The 17,273-nt window shown below is 50.3% G+C and overlaps 1 protein-coding gene across 1 annotated transcript in view; it reads left to right on the top strand.

Moving 5' to 3' along the window:
* The window catches only part of ALPK2 (alpha kinase 2), a 71,249-nt gene that overhangs the window by 41,454 nt on the left and 12,522 nt on the right, over nucleotides 1–17,273 (top strand). Inside the window, exons 6-9 of the mRNA XM_080821051.1 lie at nucleotides 4,011–4,285; nucleotides 5,518–5,606; nucleotides 9,190–9,407; nucleotides 14,469–14,517. Of these exons, the coding sequence (XP_080677177.1) occupies nucleotides 4,011–4,285; nucleotides 5,518–5,606; nucleotides 9,190–9,407; nucleotides 14,469–14,517 (631 nt within the window). The remainder of the gene's footprint in view (nucleotides 1–4,010; nucleotides 4,286–5,517; nucleotides 5,607–9,189; nucleotides 9,408–14,468; nucleotides 14,518–17,273) is intronic.

Genomic DNA, 17,273 nt, shown 5'->3' on the forward strand with positions numbered 1-17,273 from the left:
GAGATGGAGAAAACACAGAGCCAGGAAGAGATACCCACCAGCAGCTGGAGCCAGCCAGCCGCAGCCCACCCGCGCACGCCTGCCTCACTGACCATAGCTTTTTGCACCTCGTAGGAGCTTTGGTGACTTTTAGAAGAGATGTGAGTAAAACGGATAACTCAGTTGATTCAGCCTCATAAAGAAATTCACCTCGTGGGCTGATTTTTAGACAAACAAAAACACCCGAAGACGGGGAAGCCTAGTGGAGACAAGATAGTAAATGGGATTATGATGGAGGAACACCTAGTTCATAACGGGCAAGGAGCTGGGATCTTGACTTAGAAATGGTCTAGCAGGGGCACCTGAGTGGCTCAGGGGGTTAAAGCGTCTGCCTTCAGCTCAGGTCATGATCTCAAGGTCTTGGGATCGAGCCCCGCATCGGGCTCTCTGCTCAGTGGGGAGCCTGCTTCCCCCTGCCTCTCTGTCTACTTGTGATCTCTCTCTCTGTCAAATAAATAAATACAATCTTAAAAAAAAAAAAAAGAAATGGTCTAGGAAACACGCATCATGATATTTATATTTATCGGCAACAACAAACAGGCTCTTTGCAAACCTATTCAAATGCTAAGTACCTGTCTTTAGTGTGGAGTATGCTTGTATAATTTGAGATCCTTTTGCATTGTCTGCCCCCCATCTCCCCAAAAGTCTAAATATGCAAAAGGATGTCCTTCCCCCTTATGCACGAGAAAACAAAATAACTTTCAGAAGAAGGGCTTCTCTGTGTCATCAGCTTAGCATTGCTTGGCATTCACATGCCGGATACTTGCCACAACCTCATTCATTTAGGTTCACATAAACTCATTTTTCTAGGTATTTACCAGTTAGGAACTGGTAAAAGAGACCCCAGTGGTGATGAGCTGCTGGTCGCCTCATGAAAACAGTGCTGATGTAGCCCTGTGACTCCAGCCAGAGGGTTTGGGTCTAGACCCAATGACATCACCTCCTCCCAGTGTCGGACCCCCCCGTGAGTGGAGGGGGGGGGTCCAGTGTCAGTGACTCACTGGAAAGTGAGGGGATTCCATACTTTCCTCCCCATCCCCTTGATCTTTCAGATGAAGAAGCCTCAAATGACTTCTTGATCACCTTTCTTGTTTGGGGAGTCTCTCTCACATTTTATTAATTGAGTTCTCTAGAGGAGGAACAAATAATATTTTACAAGTTGGTCCCTAATTAAAAAACTAATAAAATCAAGCTTGTGGGAAGGCCCCAAATGAAAGATGGTCCAAATAAAACACAAGCAAGCACAATTTAATGACAGCACACAGGGCTTTCAAAGAAAAGTCCTAAGATTTATTTTTTCCCTCTCATTGTTTTATCTTTGTTAAGTAGACATTTCTGTTGGAAATTATAGATGGGATTGTTAATTATACCTAATATAATACTATACAGAAAAAGTCCCTGGTTATTTCTAAGCACATAGTCTGGACAACTTTTGTGTTAAATCTGATGCATTTCTAAGTACTTGGTACACACAATACTGTTAAGAATAATTGAGTTTCAGGAATTTGGGGGGATTATGCAAGAAAACAGAATGGGGTAAATACAGCTCATATTTATTGGGCTCTGATGTGTTTACACAAAACACTTCCTATGTTCACTAAGTGGCATTAGGACCTAAACTGTTAACATGAAATTAATCATGTAACTAGAATTGAGATTTGGGTTATATGTATTTAAAAAAAACACCCCTTCTTCATTTTGTGATCCGATTTTAAAATTTAACTTAAGAAAAAACTATCCTCTTCTCCATAAATTAATTTCTTTTTCCGGTTCTTTCACTAAGGTTGACATCTGTGATACAAGGATCTCCTTAAAAATCCGCCTGGGAGGCGCTTGGGTAGCACAGTCGGTTGGGAGACCGACTGCTGGTTTCGGCTCGGGTCATGATCTCTGGGTCATGAGAAATATTTGCCTGGGAAAACGCCCCACGTGCTTCCTGTCGCCCTACTTTTCCACCCCAGTTCTCTCTAGAGACCCAGGACAGGTTACTTGGCCAGAGGCTCCCGCTCGGCTTGGTGAAATCTTGGATAGTCTTTCTGCCCGCTCTCCACCGGCACCTTCAGCCCTTCTCCTATTTGAACCCCTCCTTCCCACCTCCCTTCTTTTTCTGTCAATAACTAGGCCTCTTCATTCATCCCCAGAGAGACGGAATCCCGAGCAGGCTGCACACCAGCAAGGGGGGCTCCGCCTCACGACCCCAAGATCACGACCCGAGTCGAAATCAGGAGCTGGACACCCAACTGTCTGAGTCCCCCAAGTGTCCCAAGAATAATTTTCATCTCCTTATGCCTTTAACAGCTAGTTTCAGGCATAGACTGTTCTTAAAACACATGATCTGAGAATATTTTTAAAAGCAGAGAAAAAAATGTTTCCCTGTGCAAAGTAGAAATGTGAAGTGAGATTTTTCACACGACCCAGGATTTCTTTCTTCCTTAAACATTCAGAAAGATGTTAGTCTTTATCGACTTTGAGAGTTGGAGGACATTTTAAAAAATCTAAACAAACTTACTTCACTGAAAACCGTCTTCTTTTCTTCTGTTAGCCCATCAGAATGCTGACTGCTCGCCTCTAGTTTAAAAGGGAGCCTTCTGATTGCGTCCATTGTCACCTGAAACATGGAGAATCAAATCTGAAGGAAGCTGGTGCTGGAAAAATAATTCTACTTATCTTTTTACAAATAAATCCAAAATGATTAGACTTTTTTTTCGGTATTTCTTCAAAGGCAGTTCCTTTCACTGTTTGGTTTTTGTCTGCCTCTTTCTTTCTTTTTTTTTTTTTTTAAGATTTTATTTATTTATTTGACACAGAGAGAGAGAGCACAAGCAGTGGGGAGCAGAGGGAGAGAGAGAGAAGCAAGCTCCCCACTGAGCAGGGAACCTGACAGGGGCTCGATCCCAGGACCCTGGCATCATGACCCAAGCTGAAAGCAGGTGCTTAACCAACTGAGCCACCCAGGCACCCCTGTCTGCCTATTTCTTTTGTCTACCATAGACATTCTCAACACAGGCAGGCAGTATTGCTCCCGAGAAGGCAAAAATTGCTTCTTAAGGAGGCAAAAAAAAAAAAAACAAACCAACAACCCTGTACTCCGATTGTGTGTGCAGCACAGATATACACATAGTACATACACAGATATACAGTACAAGTGTGGAATTAAAATTTTGGGGTAGGGGCAATTTGGAAAAAAAGTCTAAAAAGACTCCTTTCAAAGGGCAACCATGAGAAGAAGGGTTGAGAAGCATCGATCTATCACATCTTATCACTGATCCCTCCGCCGTCCTCCACCCTTCACTTGTCTTTTCAACTTGCCTTTAATGACCTTTCGTGGTCCCGTCTGTATTTTCCAGGTCTGTCTAAACTATTTTCCTGGGGAGGCCAGGAAACATGAAATTAATCATGTAACTAGAATTGAGATTTGGGTTATATTAAAAAGCACCGCTTCGGGGCACCTGGGTGGCTCAGCGGGTTAAAGCCTCTGCCTTTGGCTCAGGTCATGATCCCAGGGTCCTGGGATCGAGTCTTGCATTGGGCTCTCTGCTCAGTGGGGAGCCTGCTTCCTCCTCTCTCTCTGCCTGCCTCTCTGCCTACTTGTGATCTCTGTCTGTCAAATAAATAAAGAAAATCTTAAAAAAAAAAAAAAACAACACACACCACTTCTTCATTTTTGTGATCCAGTTTTAAAATTTAACTTATAGAAAAACTGCACTGTCTAAACTTTTTGTCCTTGCCCCAACCAGTCTTCTCCCCTCTCCCTGGCTCCGCGGAGACCTCGCACGGATCTTGCCCCATCCCCCTGGAGGGCTCACCCCCCTCTCCCCACCATCTCAACTTTGAGCTGGGCCTCTGGGGGGAGTGTGGTTTCCCGTCCGGGCTCTACGGGCCAGCCTTGCCCTCAGCCCTGTGGGGGAACACCCGTTAGCTGAGAAGCAGCCTTACGGGGGTCTCCTAACTAAAGGTGAGCTGTGTTTCAGGATGTGAAGAGATCGAATTCAGCCAGCTCATCTTCAGAGAAGACTTCCTCAGCGACAGCTACTTCGGGGACCACCTGCGCGGTCAGATTGCCACAGAGGAGCTGCACTTCGGCGAAGGCGTCCACCGGAAGGCTTTCCGCAGCAAGGTGATGCGGGGGCTCATGCCCGTCTTCCAGCCCGGCCACGCCTGCGTGCTCAAAGTGCACAACGCTGTTGCCTATGGGACCAGAAACAACGACGAGCTCATCCAGAGGAACTACAAACTCGCTGCCCAGGTGGGTCCACCTGCCCGGAAGAGTCAGCTGGATGGGACTCAGCCTGAGTCTGGCAGTCCCTCCCCGGTTCTGACCCGACCTGGGATCCGTTCTGTTCCTAGGGTGCCCCGTGAGGTCCTTGAAGGTTTGAGTCTGTATGCAAGCTACACGGGCTGCCAGGGTCCCCAAGCATCCCCAAGAGAGCAGTTTCTAGATCGCTTTGCTTTGGTTTGGTTTATGGAGGGAGGGGTGTGGGTATAATCAGAAGGCCCAGCCTTTGTCCTGTTTCCTGCCTTTCTGAGTTTGAGCCAAGACTCTAGCTAAGTTCACACCTCCCTATGTTACTGAGTCACAGAGTCTTGAGACAAGAAGAGATTTGGGCTTCCCTCCCTGCCTCCTCCTCCCGCTTTGGCCCATGGATTTCACTCTTGACACCAGCACTGGCCACTTTTGGGAGTGCTGGGACTAGCTCTGTCACAGGCGAGGTGCCCTTCTAACACTGTTCCCTGGAAAACAATTAGGTCAGACTTTGAGCAATCTCCTGGGTACTGTCAAGCAGTAGCCACCCAGGATGGTCTCAGACGTGCTGATGTCAGGCGGGACTTGCGGCTCATGAAGGCAGCCCCTCTTCTGAGGATAGGATTTTGCCAATTGTATTCCTTTCTCCCAATCAACCGTTCTTTTTTCTATTCTTTCACGGCATCCTCTCAAGTACCATCCGGTCCAGTCAGGGAAAAGCCCCGGCATCCAGACTCCCTCTTGGAGAGGCCCTACAGAGTGGAAAGCAGAATCCAGTTTGCTTTTCCGGGGCAAACAGTCTTGTCAAGGTGTTCACTACCCACAACCCTCGTCACACCCCTGAGGAAGACTTCAGATGGGAGAGCTCGCAGGCAGCCCAGCAGGTCCCAAGCTTTCCCTGACATCCTGCCCTGGGGCCAGTCCCCTTAGCCCAGGGTGAATTTCAGCCGTGCACATTCTAGAACTTTTTTTAGTTCAGGATGCCTAGCCCCAGAGACCACTTGAGCTTTACCTAGAGAGTTCCTTCAGGTCTCAGAGAGCCTCTTCAAGTGGACAACTCTAGGTTGTAGCAATGCAGCAGTGTAGCAATCATTGTTACTTCTGGGCCCCCAACTAGGGGATGGCTGGGTTTGGGAATCCATTGGCTTGACCCACATCAGGAAATCTGATGAGCTTTACCGCAACTCTGAATTTCCTCTCATCACTTGTCTTTCCCGTGTGTGTGGGTGATGTAGGAATGCTATGTCCAAAACACCGCCAGACACTATGCCCAGATCTATGCTGCCGAAGCACAGCCTCTGGAGGGCTTTGGAGAAGTGCCAGAGTAAGTGTGTTTACCCGCTCTTGTGTTCTCACTTGGGATTTGTCGGGGACTTGGGGGGCCTGGACGGAGGAGAGGGTGAGAAGGACCAGCAGGACAAGCATTTCACCTGGTCTTTCCATCTGGGAGCTGTGAAAACACATGTGGCTGCTATCCTGTTCCTTACCAGGTTGCCAGAGGCTTACAGAGAGATATTTGATACATATTCTTTAAATCAATGTACGTACGTATGTACGTTTATCCGGATAGATGGATGAAGGATGGCTAGATGGATGGAGAGGTGAATTCAATAAGTGTATCGTATTAAATAGAAAAGAATTGGGTAGAAAACGAATGGGATAAATGTATCATGTTAAATAGAAAAGAAAGAGTGTCTACTTCATGGATATTACATTGTCTCAACAATAAGCCCGCCCAAGAGAGCACGAAACTATCACAAAACAGTTACCCTACGATGAAAATAAAATATGGTGCTGTGTCTAAGAAGAATGAACTGGGGATCAGCAGTGTAGGAACATACCACCCATTTCCTGGAACCCTGCAGAGATGAATCACACTGATTATTTTCATCCACTCATTGGCTGAATATGGACTGACCTAAGCAGACGTTTGGGGGTCTGCAACTTGTGGTTGCTAGCCTGCTCCTCTGGTTGAGATCGTATGTGGGGGTTTAAGCGAAAAGAGAAAGAGGTGTGCCAGGGCACCTTGGAGATTTCAGATACAACAGCCATTTGTGTATCCGTAGAAACTTGGAGAGGAAGGAAGGGAGGAATCGTTGCCTTCATCGACCCTGTCCGCTCACAAAGGGGCACACATCCTCTCCCTGAGGTGGAGTATCGGGCTTATCATGTAGAAACTCCAGTGCCTTCTGCTCTTGGCCAGGAAACGCTTCGCGTACTTATTTAGTTCACAGACATCTCTCAGTAACTTCAAGGAAAATTAACGTAATGCAAAGAAAATACACAATTGCTTTTCTGTTAAATCCCCTAAGACCGCAGTCTGGACTGAGTGACGGCTTCGTGTCACAGGCACTCACACGTTCTCTTTCTTCTCCGGCCCCCTTCCCAGTGTCTGCCCCTGTCAGGCCTCAAGGAGGAAGAGGGTCAGTGGTGTGAGCTGTCCACGACGCACAAGACCACAGCGCCCTCGGGTGGGGCACACCCAAGTTTTGTGTGACTTGACACCACAATTCGGGGGCTTTCTAAAGAAAACAACACAAAATTACGGATATAAAGATCGGTGCAGGGACTTGAGAAGGTCTTATGCTCGTGAAGGACACGGGGCGAATGAGTGTCACCGGCAGCCTCGCGTATATGCCGCTGGCCTAAAGATAGATTAGGACATTTGGTGTGTAAACACCTGTCCCTTCCTTACGGGGAAAGAATTTGTGAGTGTATGAATGGTAACATATGGAAGGATAGGGGTCCTCGCAAAGACATCTGCTCCTGATTCCCTGCTCATTGGACCAAAATCAGAGGATCGCACACTGGGAAACACACACACACACGCACGCACTCACACGCACGCACTCACACGCAGACCTCTCCCCAGCGGTTGTCCTTGCAAAGCAGGGACTGTGTCTCTTTCATGATTGCTTTCCTGGTAAGTTTTCAAGATTCTGGCCTAAGCAACTGGGGAGATGTTTATTGGGTGAAAAGAATGGGAGGGTGAGTCACCAGTCACCGAGGTGGGGCCGAGACAGGAGTCTGGGGCACGTGAGGAGTTCCGTTTGGGCTGGGTTCAATCTGAGATGCCTTTTAGACAGCGATCGGAGAGAGCAGGAGGCCGGACGCGTGAGCCAGGAACTCAGGGGAGGGGTCTGGACGGGGGACATAAATGTGGAAACCCTCGCCGTACAGACCATCCTTCAAGCAAGGAGGTCACTAGCCGGTGTGGGTAGAGAGAGAACAGCTCTCTCTAAAGGCTGGGGAGAAATGAGGCTCCGGCGAAGGGGACAGGAGAGACGGAGCCAGTGAAGCAAGAAGGAGACCAGAGGAAGCGAGTGTCTGGAAGCAGCGGGAAGGTGCTTTGAGAGCTCAGCTGTGTCCAGTGCCACTGAGGGCACGTAGGACGCGGGCGCAGAGGAGACCGTTAGACTCGGCCACGCGGCTGCTGCTGGTGCCCTTCGTTAGTGGACACGCCTCCGTGAGTGGGTTCCAGGGCGAATGGGAGGGGAGGGATCGCCCACCGTGAGGCTAAACTGACCCGAGTTTGGGTGTCAGCCGTGAGTCAGTCCCAGCGTGTCGCTGGGCCCCTGGCAAGGATGCTTCTTAGAGGGAAAAGCGGGTGGAGGAGGCGGGAGGACTTGCTGGAGAAACATCCCTGAGCCTTAGAGGGGTCGGCCAGACCCGGACACCAGTGGGAGAAGAGGCGCAGGGGGAGGGAGCGAGGAGGCTTCATCCATCGTGGGGGGCGGGAGGGGGAAGCTCTCTTCTGATTGTTTCAGTCTTCACGGTAAAACAGGAAGTGAGAGCGAGGCTGGGGAGGAGAGGAGCAGGTGTGAAATACCATCTAAGGTGCTGACAGCGAATGGGTTGTACTGAAAACCGCAGTCAGGATGCATCCCTTCTCCCCCGGGGCCGTTGTCACTACCGTGCAGTGTGCCGCCTGATCTCCCTGCTCTGCCCTTGCCCCCGCACGGCCCCTTCTCCGCAGAGTGGCAGACTCCTCCCGCCACAAGGATGTGTGATTGCGGCACTCCTCTGTCCAAGACCCTCCAGTGGCTTCTCATCCGAATGGTTTTTCAAGTGGTCTCCCAGACCCCACAAGTTCTGGCTTCCCATTCGCTCCCTGTCCGCACCCCCTGCTACCACCTCCCCTTTGCTGACCCTACTCCAGCCACACAGGCCCCTCCCTGCTCTTGGAACCCACCAAGAATGCTCCTGCACTGGTGCCTTTTCCCTTTGTTGTTCCTTCTGTTTAGAATGCTCTTCCCATAGATGCCCTCGTGGCTCCCGACCTCCTTCCTACAGGTCTCTGCTCAAACGTTCTTTCTTAGCAAGGCCTCCTCTGCCCTCCCTCAGTAAAACAGCATCCCCTCCCTGACCCCTGTGCCACCTAGCACCTTTCCACTGCTTTATTTTTTCACCTAGCCCCTGGCACTATACATTGACTTGTTTATTGCCCGTCTCCCTCATTTAAATGTAAGATCCTTGAGAGCAGAGCCTCTGTTTTCTTGGAACAGCATCAGAAGACTACCTGACATAGAAACCACTGAATGAATATTTGCTGAATGAATGGAAGGAAGGAAGGAAGGAGGGAGGGAGGGAAGGAAGGAAGGAGGAGAGCTGAGGGATGGACACACGGCCAGTGGGTCACTGAGCTAGGACTACAGTGCAAACATTCCTTCCTACATGGGCAGTCAAACTCCATCCCAAGGAGGGCTTTCCGACCGACTCTAGGCACAAATGAGACGGAAATAGATCTTCCCACCTATTGAGCAGTCATTGTGGTCGGGGGTCTGCCTACATCTAGTGGAGTCCGGGCATTTGTTCTGCACCTGCTTCCCCCAAGTGAAGACAGAATGCCCTCAGTCTCCATTTCCAGGTGAGAACGTGACGTGTGGCCGTGCTGTCTTGCCTTCCAGGATAATTCCCATCTTCCTCATCCATCGCCCTGAGAACAACATCCCGTACGCGACCGTGGAGGAGGAGCTGATTGGCGAGTTCGTGAAGTATTCCATCAGGGATGGGAAGGAGATCAACTTCTTGAGGAGAGACTCGGAGGCTGGTCAGAAGTGCTGTACCTTTCAGCACTGGGTATACCAGAAGACAAGTGGCTGCCTCTTGGTCACGGACATGCAGGGTGAGGAAAGCAGCCTGACCTGGCTTGCTGGGTTGCCGCGGGCCTGGAATGTTCCTGGGGGTGGGGATGGGAGGAGAGGGAGAGGTCTGCCGGATGCCTTTAAGCATCTTTACCAGCAGGAGGTGTTACTAATGTCTCATCAGGAACCAGCCTGAAATGACCAGCCAAACAGAGTAATAGAGTGCATTGTAATAATTCACGCCAATAACACCTATTACCACAGGTGACCGAAGACTGGCTTGATTGTTCTGTCCTCTACAGGGGCAATTCAGAAATATAGAGAAAAATCTGACTGTACCAAAAGATAAATTAAGACGTAATCGTTCGTTCTTAATAGGAGAAAGGGTGTTTGGCAGTTGCTTTAGATTTTCAAGCCCCGCTGGCTAGTTTGCACATTTTCAATTTATATGCAAATCGATGGGAGTGCATTTTTCCTATGAAGTGGGGCTATGATAATTAGGGTACCCAGAGAGAGCGCCCTGAGACCAGTTGCAGTTTGAGGTTCCCCAAGGCCTCCTTCTGTTTCATTAATTTGCTGGAAGGACTCACAGAACTCAGAAAATCCTTTACACTCATGGTTATGGTTTCTTACAGTGAAAGGATACAGACTCAAATTAGCAAAAGGAAGAGGCTTGTGGGGCAGAGCCAAGGGGAGGCCCGGGGGAACTTTCAGGTGTCTTGTCACAGTGGAGCGGCGTAGACAGCGCTCACGTCTCCCAGCAGTGATGTGTGTGGCCGCGTGCATGCTAACTCCCTTCCAGGGAGGTTCGCCCAAACCTCGGTGTTCAGTTTTTACTGGGGATCTGTCCCATAGGTATAACTTGTCCCAAGATGGACTTTGGTCTCTAGCCTCTCCAGAGGTCACACCCACCACCCCAGGTAGACAAAGACGTCTTACAAGGCAGGTCATTCCAGGGCTCAGAGGTTACCTCTCAGGAGCTGGGTGGGGATTGAGCCTTTATTTGGGCAAGGTGAGTCCTTTCCTGCACACTCATGTTCAGGTACAAATATTGGGGAGGGGATCCCAGGCGACCCTGGTAGGAGAGAGGAGTATGACAGGCAGTGGGAAGGCAGCCAACAGAGGACCTTAGAACACAGCCAGTTCTCGCCACAGGTCGCTAAAGCTCCTGCCTGCTGGGGAGACTCTGGGAGCCTGGGCAGAGCACGCTGCTCAGAATTATCTCACACAAGGAGGGAGGGAGCAGGGGTATTTATACACCAGTTGTCGTTAGCTACCAATGGGCAGCTACTCCTGGTGCAGGTGTCAATGCCCCTGAACTTGCCACCTCCCTACGGACCAGCCAAGCGGAGCAAAGCAGGCTCCTGTGATCGCAGGCAAAGAGACGCTGGTGGCACGGGGAGGGAGGGGGAGCCAGAGCGCACGGAAGTGGTTAGGGTGAGGACAGTGGGTGGGGCACCAACAGTTTCTACCACAAAGGTTTTCCTTTTCCTCTTCCTTTCCAAATAATAATACTGTGAAGAAAAATCTGAGCTAAAATCGCATGCCCGCTGTACGTCAGACCTTGTCGCAGATGAGGATCTCCGGCTCTTGTTACAGCTGGTGGTAAAGAGCAAGACGGCCTCCGGGTTCTGTTCCCACGGCTTCCTAGCTGTGAGCCTTGGGCAAGTTACTTCCCTCTCTGGGCCTCAGTCCTTTACCCGAGGGGTGAGGGAGGTGGGGGGATGTTGGGGGGCTCAAACAGGCTGGGAAGTCACGTAGCACAGCACTGCCACAGAGTGAGTGTTCCCTGATTTTTTTAACTTTTTATTTTGAAATAAACACAGGCATAAGGTGTTGCAAAAAGGTTCAGGGAGATCCCCCTTTGCATATGTAGTCATTTTTTCCTATGATTTCTGTCTGATCTTCATAAGACAAAAGGAAGACATCAGACGTAAGACAAACAGAAGACAGAAGTCTGAGAGGAAGACATTAGGATCCCATTTTATGGATGAGAACACAGAGGCCTAGAGATAATGCTTTAATTGCCTGCTGTCACCCAGCTAATAAGCAGAGGAGTCCGAGACCCTACCCTGTGGCTTCGGACTCCAAAACCCAAGCTCTTTCCACTAAACCGCAAATTTACCAATTTGCGAGAGATTTCCAAGTGTCTCCCGAGATAAGAGCGTCCAGTGAGGGCCTTCTTGAGGGCCAGCTGGGAACTGCATGGTCAGAGCCTTGCAGGTGGGGCCGATCTGCATATTGGAGGCTGCATACCCGCTCAGCTGTCTTGGAGACTCCGCTGCCCCACGCACACGCACGTACGCACACATACACGCACGTACGCACACATACACACACGCGCGCACACGATCTTAATACACAGCTCTCTGTTCTAGTTAGACTCCGGCTGTGTAGGTCTGGATTCCCCCCTCCATCCTTCCTCCTTCAGAGTTAATTTTGCAATAAGTATAGTTCTTCTGCTGAAAAGCAGTGCCCCGGAGCTCCGCGCAGGGTTCGTTTTGCTTCTAGGCACCTGCGGACAAGCTTCGTGGAATGTTACATCTCTCGGTGAACGGCGTGTGCGGTCCACCGTGCTGGCCCAGTGTCTAACGGGGTGTTTTTACTCTTTGCTGCTGGGGAAAATCTCGTTACTGTCATCATCATTGTGGAGAAGATAGCACATCCAGTCTCTAGAGAACCTGTACATTTTCTAATTTGACTGAGATGCCAGAACTAGGATGAAAACAAACAAACAAACAAACCCGAACTCAACTATGACCTTCTCAGACTCTTAAAAGCCATCCCTTCCCTTGTTGCTGTAGCTTGTTGACAGGATTGAGGGGAGTTCGGCAAGCTTGGGGGTGAAAGCCCTGCGTGTGGTTGGGCCCTGAGATCTGCCCGCCGCTGAGACCACGAGGGTTCCTAAGAAGCAGTCACCCCAAAGACCCAAAAACCCAAGTTCTGGAGAACAAATTCCTGATGCTGCCTACTTCCTTCCTTCCATCAGAAACGACCGGCTATCCCCTGCTACCCTCCAAGAATTCAAATTATTACCCTTTGGAGATTTTGGTTGAACTGCCAGTGAATTACTGAACTGAGACGTTTCCTTTTCAAAATTATATTCTATTTTTCTCCACTGTAAGTGATGGCTGGTAATTGCGAGAGGCAGGAAAAGCGACCCACAAGTTCAAGGACCTTTTGCCAAATGACTTTTTGAAATTGGACTAAAATGCAGCTCAGAGCTGTGATTTTTAAATACAGCGTTCCACAAAAACAAGATGTCCGAAGAGGGCTTTTACAATTTGGTGCCCCCCCTTTTTTTTTTAAAGGCAGCCCCTGTAATAAAGGCTACGTGAAGCCCTTCTGCACCCGTTTTAGTTGTTAGCAGCTTTGTGAGAATGAGGTGAATCAGTCGCCCACTGCAAAAGCGGCTTTTGAAATGCTCACTGGCCCCCCACAAAGTGCCGGGTCTGATTTAGCTCACAGGTGCACGCGGCAAAGCGGCTTCTGTCGCACCGGCCAGCCTGAAGAGCCGCACGGCCTGTGTTTTTGCCGCCGTGCTCGTGCTCGGGCAGAGGCTGCTGACTCAGAGCATTAACCCATTAGCGTTCCTCTCCTGGGCCTCCGAAAGCAGCGCTCACAGGAGTGGAGACTCATGGAGCTCGGGTGCCATCACGTCTGACCTCAGGGGTGGCTTGGGAGAGAGAGGACGCTGCTTCCTTGGTCCACACCCCAGACCGGTTTCTGTGCTGCCAGGCCCCTCAGTGAGCGGGTCACCTACGGGCCATGGGAAATACAGTGACCACAGGCCTCAGAGGGACAAGAGGTAGGGGCAAGAGAGGAGGACGCAAGCCAGACAGACTGGTGGGGAGCACCGTGGACCCCATGCTCTGCCACGGCGGGCCTGTCACGAGATTGCAGGAGTGCCCTTGAGGCGGAGGCCCACTGAGCTGGGGCCCGTGCCCACGGCCACCACCCCAGAGAGACAGGAGCCGAACTGCTCCCGGGCCGGGCAAGGAGAGTCTGGAGAGGCCCGCGGCCATCCACACTCTCGGTGTCAGAAAGACTTGTCTTCCTCCGGATCTGGAAGAGGTCAGGGATGCGGAGTGAGACGGCGACAGGGTGAGAGCCTGGCTCTTCTCTGTGGCCCCAGGTGACAACGACGCTTGCCCTTCCCCTCCCTGCAAGACAGAAGGATTTTCTGTGTTCTTTATGTCCCTGATTCCTCAGCCGCTCTCTCGACCGCTCCCGCTGGAGAGGCAGAGGTGAAAAGCCTTCTGTGTTCTTATGTTTCCATCAGGGATATTGTGGCTTTCTGCTGAACCAGAGTGGGATGCTCGGGCAGCCGTGTGGATGGCTGTGGTGTTGGTAACCGCCCCCACATGGTTTAATGGGTAGAGGTTAGGATGAGTCAAAGGGTCAGACCATGGGTCACAGCGGTCAGCATCTCCAGGCCAGTGGTGACAGGGAGTGCTTCCCTGGGCCTAGAGCCAACCCCAAGAATCTTCCCTCCTCGATTGGGAAACCATCTTTATGGAGATGGGAAATGGCATGTCTGGAGTTTGGCTTGGAACAGAACCTGTGCCATCTTGAACTCTCTCACAGCTGACCTCACCCCCTACCCGCTGCACACGTGCACGCCACCTGCCACTGCGGTGACCCAGTGGTGCAGACCAATCCCCTATCGGAGCTCTTCTAGGGAGAGAGCTTGCGGGGCAAGCAGCGAGCTTCAGAGCCGTGCATAGGGTTGCTGGCCTCCCTCCCCCTGCAGCAGGGATGGGCCAGGCAGACAGGGGACATCGCTGCCCAATGTACAAAGGGCAGCGGGTGGCGGGGGGTGGCAGGCCCCACCGTTGGATCCCGTGAGACACAACTCCCCTAAGCTGCTGTCCTAGGGCTGCCGTCACCCATTATCATCCTGCCAAGCTGGATGTATGTCCAAAAGGCCATCAGTGTCAACAGAAAGAGGTCTCCACTGATGAAACAAGGAGGAACGTGTGTTTATGTAGGAAAGGAAGGCAGGTGGGGCTGTCACTACCCCTTCCCCAGGAATCCATGGCCAGTCCTTTCCCAGGGGCCCCGGGTAACACAAATCCCATTTCTGCTCTCTCTTCCTGTAGGTGTAGGAATGAAGTTAACGGACGTTGGCATAGCAACACTGGCTAAAGGGTGAGTAGAAAAAACCCCAGCACATCTCATTCGATTCTGAGCTTCCAAACCCCTGCCGGGCACACACTGTGAAACTGACAGGGCCAGGTCGATTTCTTGTCCTAACTGTGGATGACAAATGTTCCTGGGATGAATTCAATTCGCTTCTCTCACTTACATAAAATATATATGGGCTTTGTTCTCCCAGGGAAACACATTTGCTTTCTAACTTTGAAACAAACAAAAAAAGAACTCTAGGAAAACAAGTCAAGATGAATTGCTTCCAGGAGAGCGAGGTCGGGGTGGGGGGAGGTGGTGGTCAACGCCAACACGATTGGAATTTCTTTTAATCATGAATGTTCTACCTTTCTACCTTTGATAGCTTCTCTATTAGAAACTTCTTAAATTTTTTCTTTGCATTTGAGCGCAGTGAATTCAATTTGCATATTTTTAATGTGCCTCCCCCAGTCCCTAAAGTCCTTCAGGAGGCTCCCACACTTCCCTGGAGGCGGTTTCAGGAGCAAATGGCAAGGGAAGAGCTGTGATGAGTTACTCTGGTGTTTGCGTGGCTTTGTTTCCCAGTTTAGTGTAGGGTACTGCTTGGTTCCCTGTGGGCTACGCCGAGACAGCACCGTAACATCTTACTGGCTTATCTCTTGTACGCCTGCGCCTTCTGTCTGCTTTGCTGGACCACCATTGAGAAAGCAGGCGATTTGTGGTTCTTGGTGAACATGAAATTCTGAGTTGGACCCATGTCCTAAGACAGTCTGTTACAAGGACGAAATAGAGGGACAGATGACTTTAGAAGAGATGGCTGGCTTTTGCATTATTACTGTTCAGGTATGGGGAGGCTAGTCCTTTTCTGGATGGAAAAAGGAGACAATAGCCACCAAGAAGGGTTTGTTGCTCGTGGTCCCCAAGAGGGCTGGGCCATAGGGTCCACACAGGGAAGCACCAGGCTCAGTTGGGAGGCAGAGGGAGTGTGGGGAAAGCATGAGCAATGACTTTGATTTGGTTTCCAAGGGAAGGAGTGGGTGAAGCAGGGAAAGCAAGCTTGGGATTGGCCGGTGAAAAATGTCAGTGGGCTCTGGGATGGGGGCGGGGGGGGGGGGCTGTCCTTGTCCGGCCCTGGTGGCATGAAGAAAGCTGTGAGACCCCAGGAGAGAGGTGGTGGGAATAGGGCTTGAGATGGGCTAGTTTGCATAGGACAGTTGTTCTAGAAGGCCAGTTATCTACTATCTCTAGGAACTGGCTAACCCTGGGAAGGGCAGTCTCTCCACGGTGAACAAGACCCCAGATGTCAAAGCATCAGAAGCAGAGAAAACAGAATGGCCCGAATAGAGCTTACTCTCTTACGGCTGCTAAGGACTGAACCGAAGAACTTTCTGGTTATTTCCACCCATCAGCATCAGTGGAGCCTCAACAAGTAAACCCATCTTCAACCTTAGTGAAGGGCAGAGAACAGTGGAGGGATGGGGGATAAAAGTGGAAGAGAGACTTTTTTAACCTCCAGATCATTGACTCTGACTCACCAAGTTCTCACTGACGACACAGAGCTTCTGACATGGGTTTAGAACTAAGATACAGTTTGGGTATTTTCCTTCCCAAGAGCGGCTCAGGAGAAGACAGTTTTGTGTGGGGATTCTCTCCGTGCTGCATCCCCAGGGCCGACTAGAGCCCTGAACGTCAGACAAGTCTAGAAACGTGGTTGTAGCCTTGGGCATGTGAGGAGAGCGTGGAAGTAGGGGTACAGTATAGTCCGGAGAAGGAGGGTTTTAGAGAGAGTCTGGTTCAAATCGTGCTCGTGCCATTTACTTGTGACTCTCCCAGTGGCAATCTCGCTTCTTCTTGCGTTATGGGAGTCTGTCTGGCCTGTGGTGTGGGCGTCCAGGCATCCTGCGTGTACATGGGACAGTGCTATCTCATGCCCGCCGTCCTCGCACCCATCGAGTTAGACCTTTGTCCCGGACAATATCCCCCACTTCGAGAAGAAAACCTATGGTGCTGCTATTTATGAAGGGATTTCTCTGGACCTCAGAAGCATTGCCCAAGTAAAGCAGATTCCGTGTTCTCTGTGGGACACCGCAAATTCAGTCCAGCACGCACACCTGGTTTGAATGCTGGTTCTTATCTTACTGGCTATGTGGTCAGGTGATTTTTTAAAAAGATATTTTCAAGATTTTATTTATTTATTTATTTACTTGAGAAAGAGAGAGATGGGGAGAGCGAGCATGTAAGCGGGGTGGGGGAGGGGCGGTGGAGGAGGGGAATGGTCAAGCCAACTCCACATTGAGCGTAAACCCCATCTTGGGGCTTGATCCCACAACCCGAGATCATGACCCGAGCAGAAACCAAGAGTTGGGAGCCTAACCAACTGAGCCACCCAGGCGTCCCTGGTCACATGACTTTAAGTTCTAGAAGCCACTGATCTACAGAATGCGGACACAGAGGGTTGTCATGAGGAGCCCCCCTCCCATTAATCCGCATCCGGGCCCAGAAGCTCAGTACGTGTGTGATCAGTATCGGTCTCCTTTCTCTTGCCTCAGCCTGACACCAGAGTAGGCAAATTTCATACCATTCTTTAGAACAACTTTCCACCAAAACAAAGCAGAAACCTGCCCAAGAAGTTCCAAAAACTAAGACAAGCTTAAGAGCATTATTATTTAAGACATCTTTTAAAAGCATCTTAACAGTTTCCGGGAACTCGTACATTTTGGTCCTCATTTAAAAAGAAATCCAATCCCTTGGTCTTGTTCTCAGCTTTAATGTGACTTATC

This window comes from Martes martes (genome assembly GCF_963455335.1).
Source record: "Martes martes genome assembly, chromosome: 13".
Lineage (NCBI taxonomy): Eukaryota > Metazoa > Chordata > Mammalia > Carnivora > Mustelidae > Martes > Martes martes.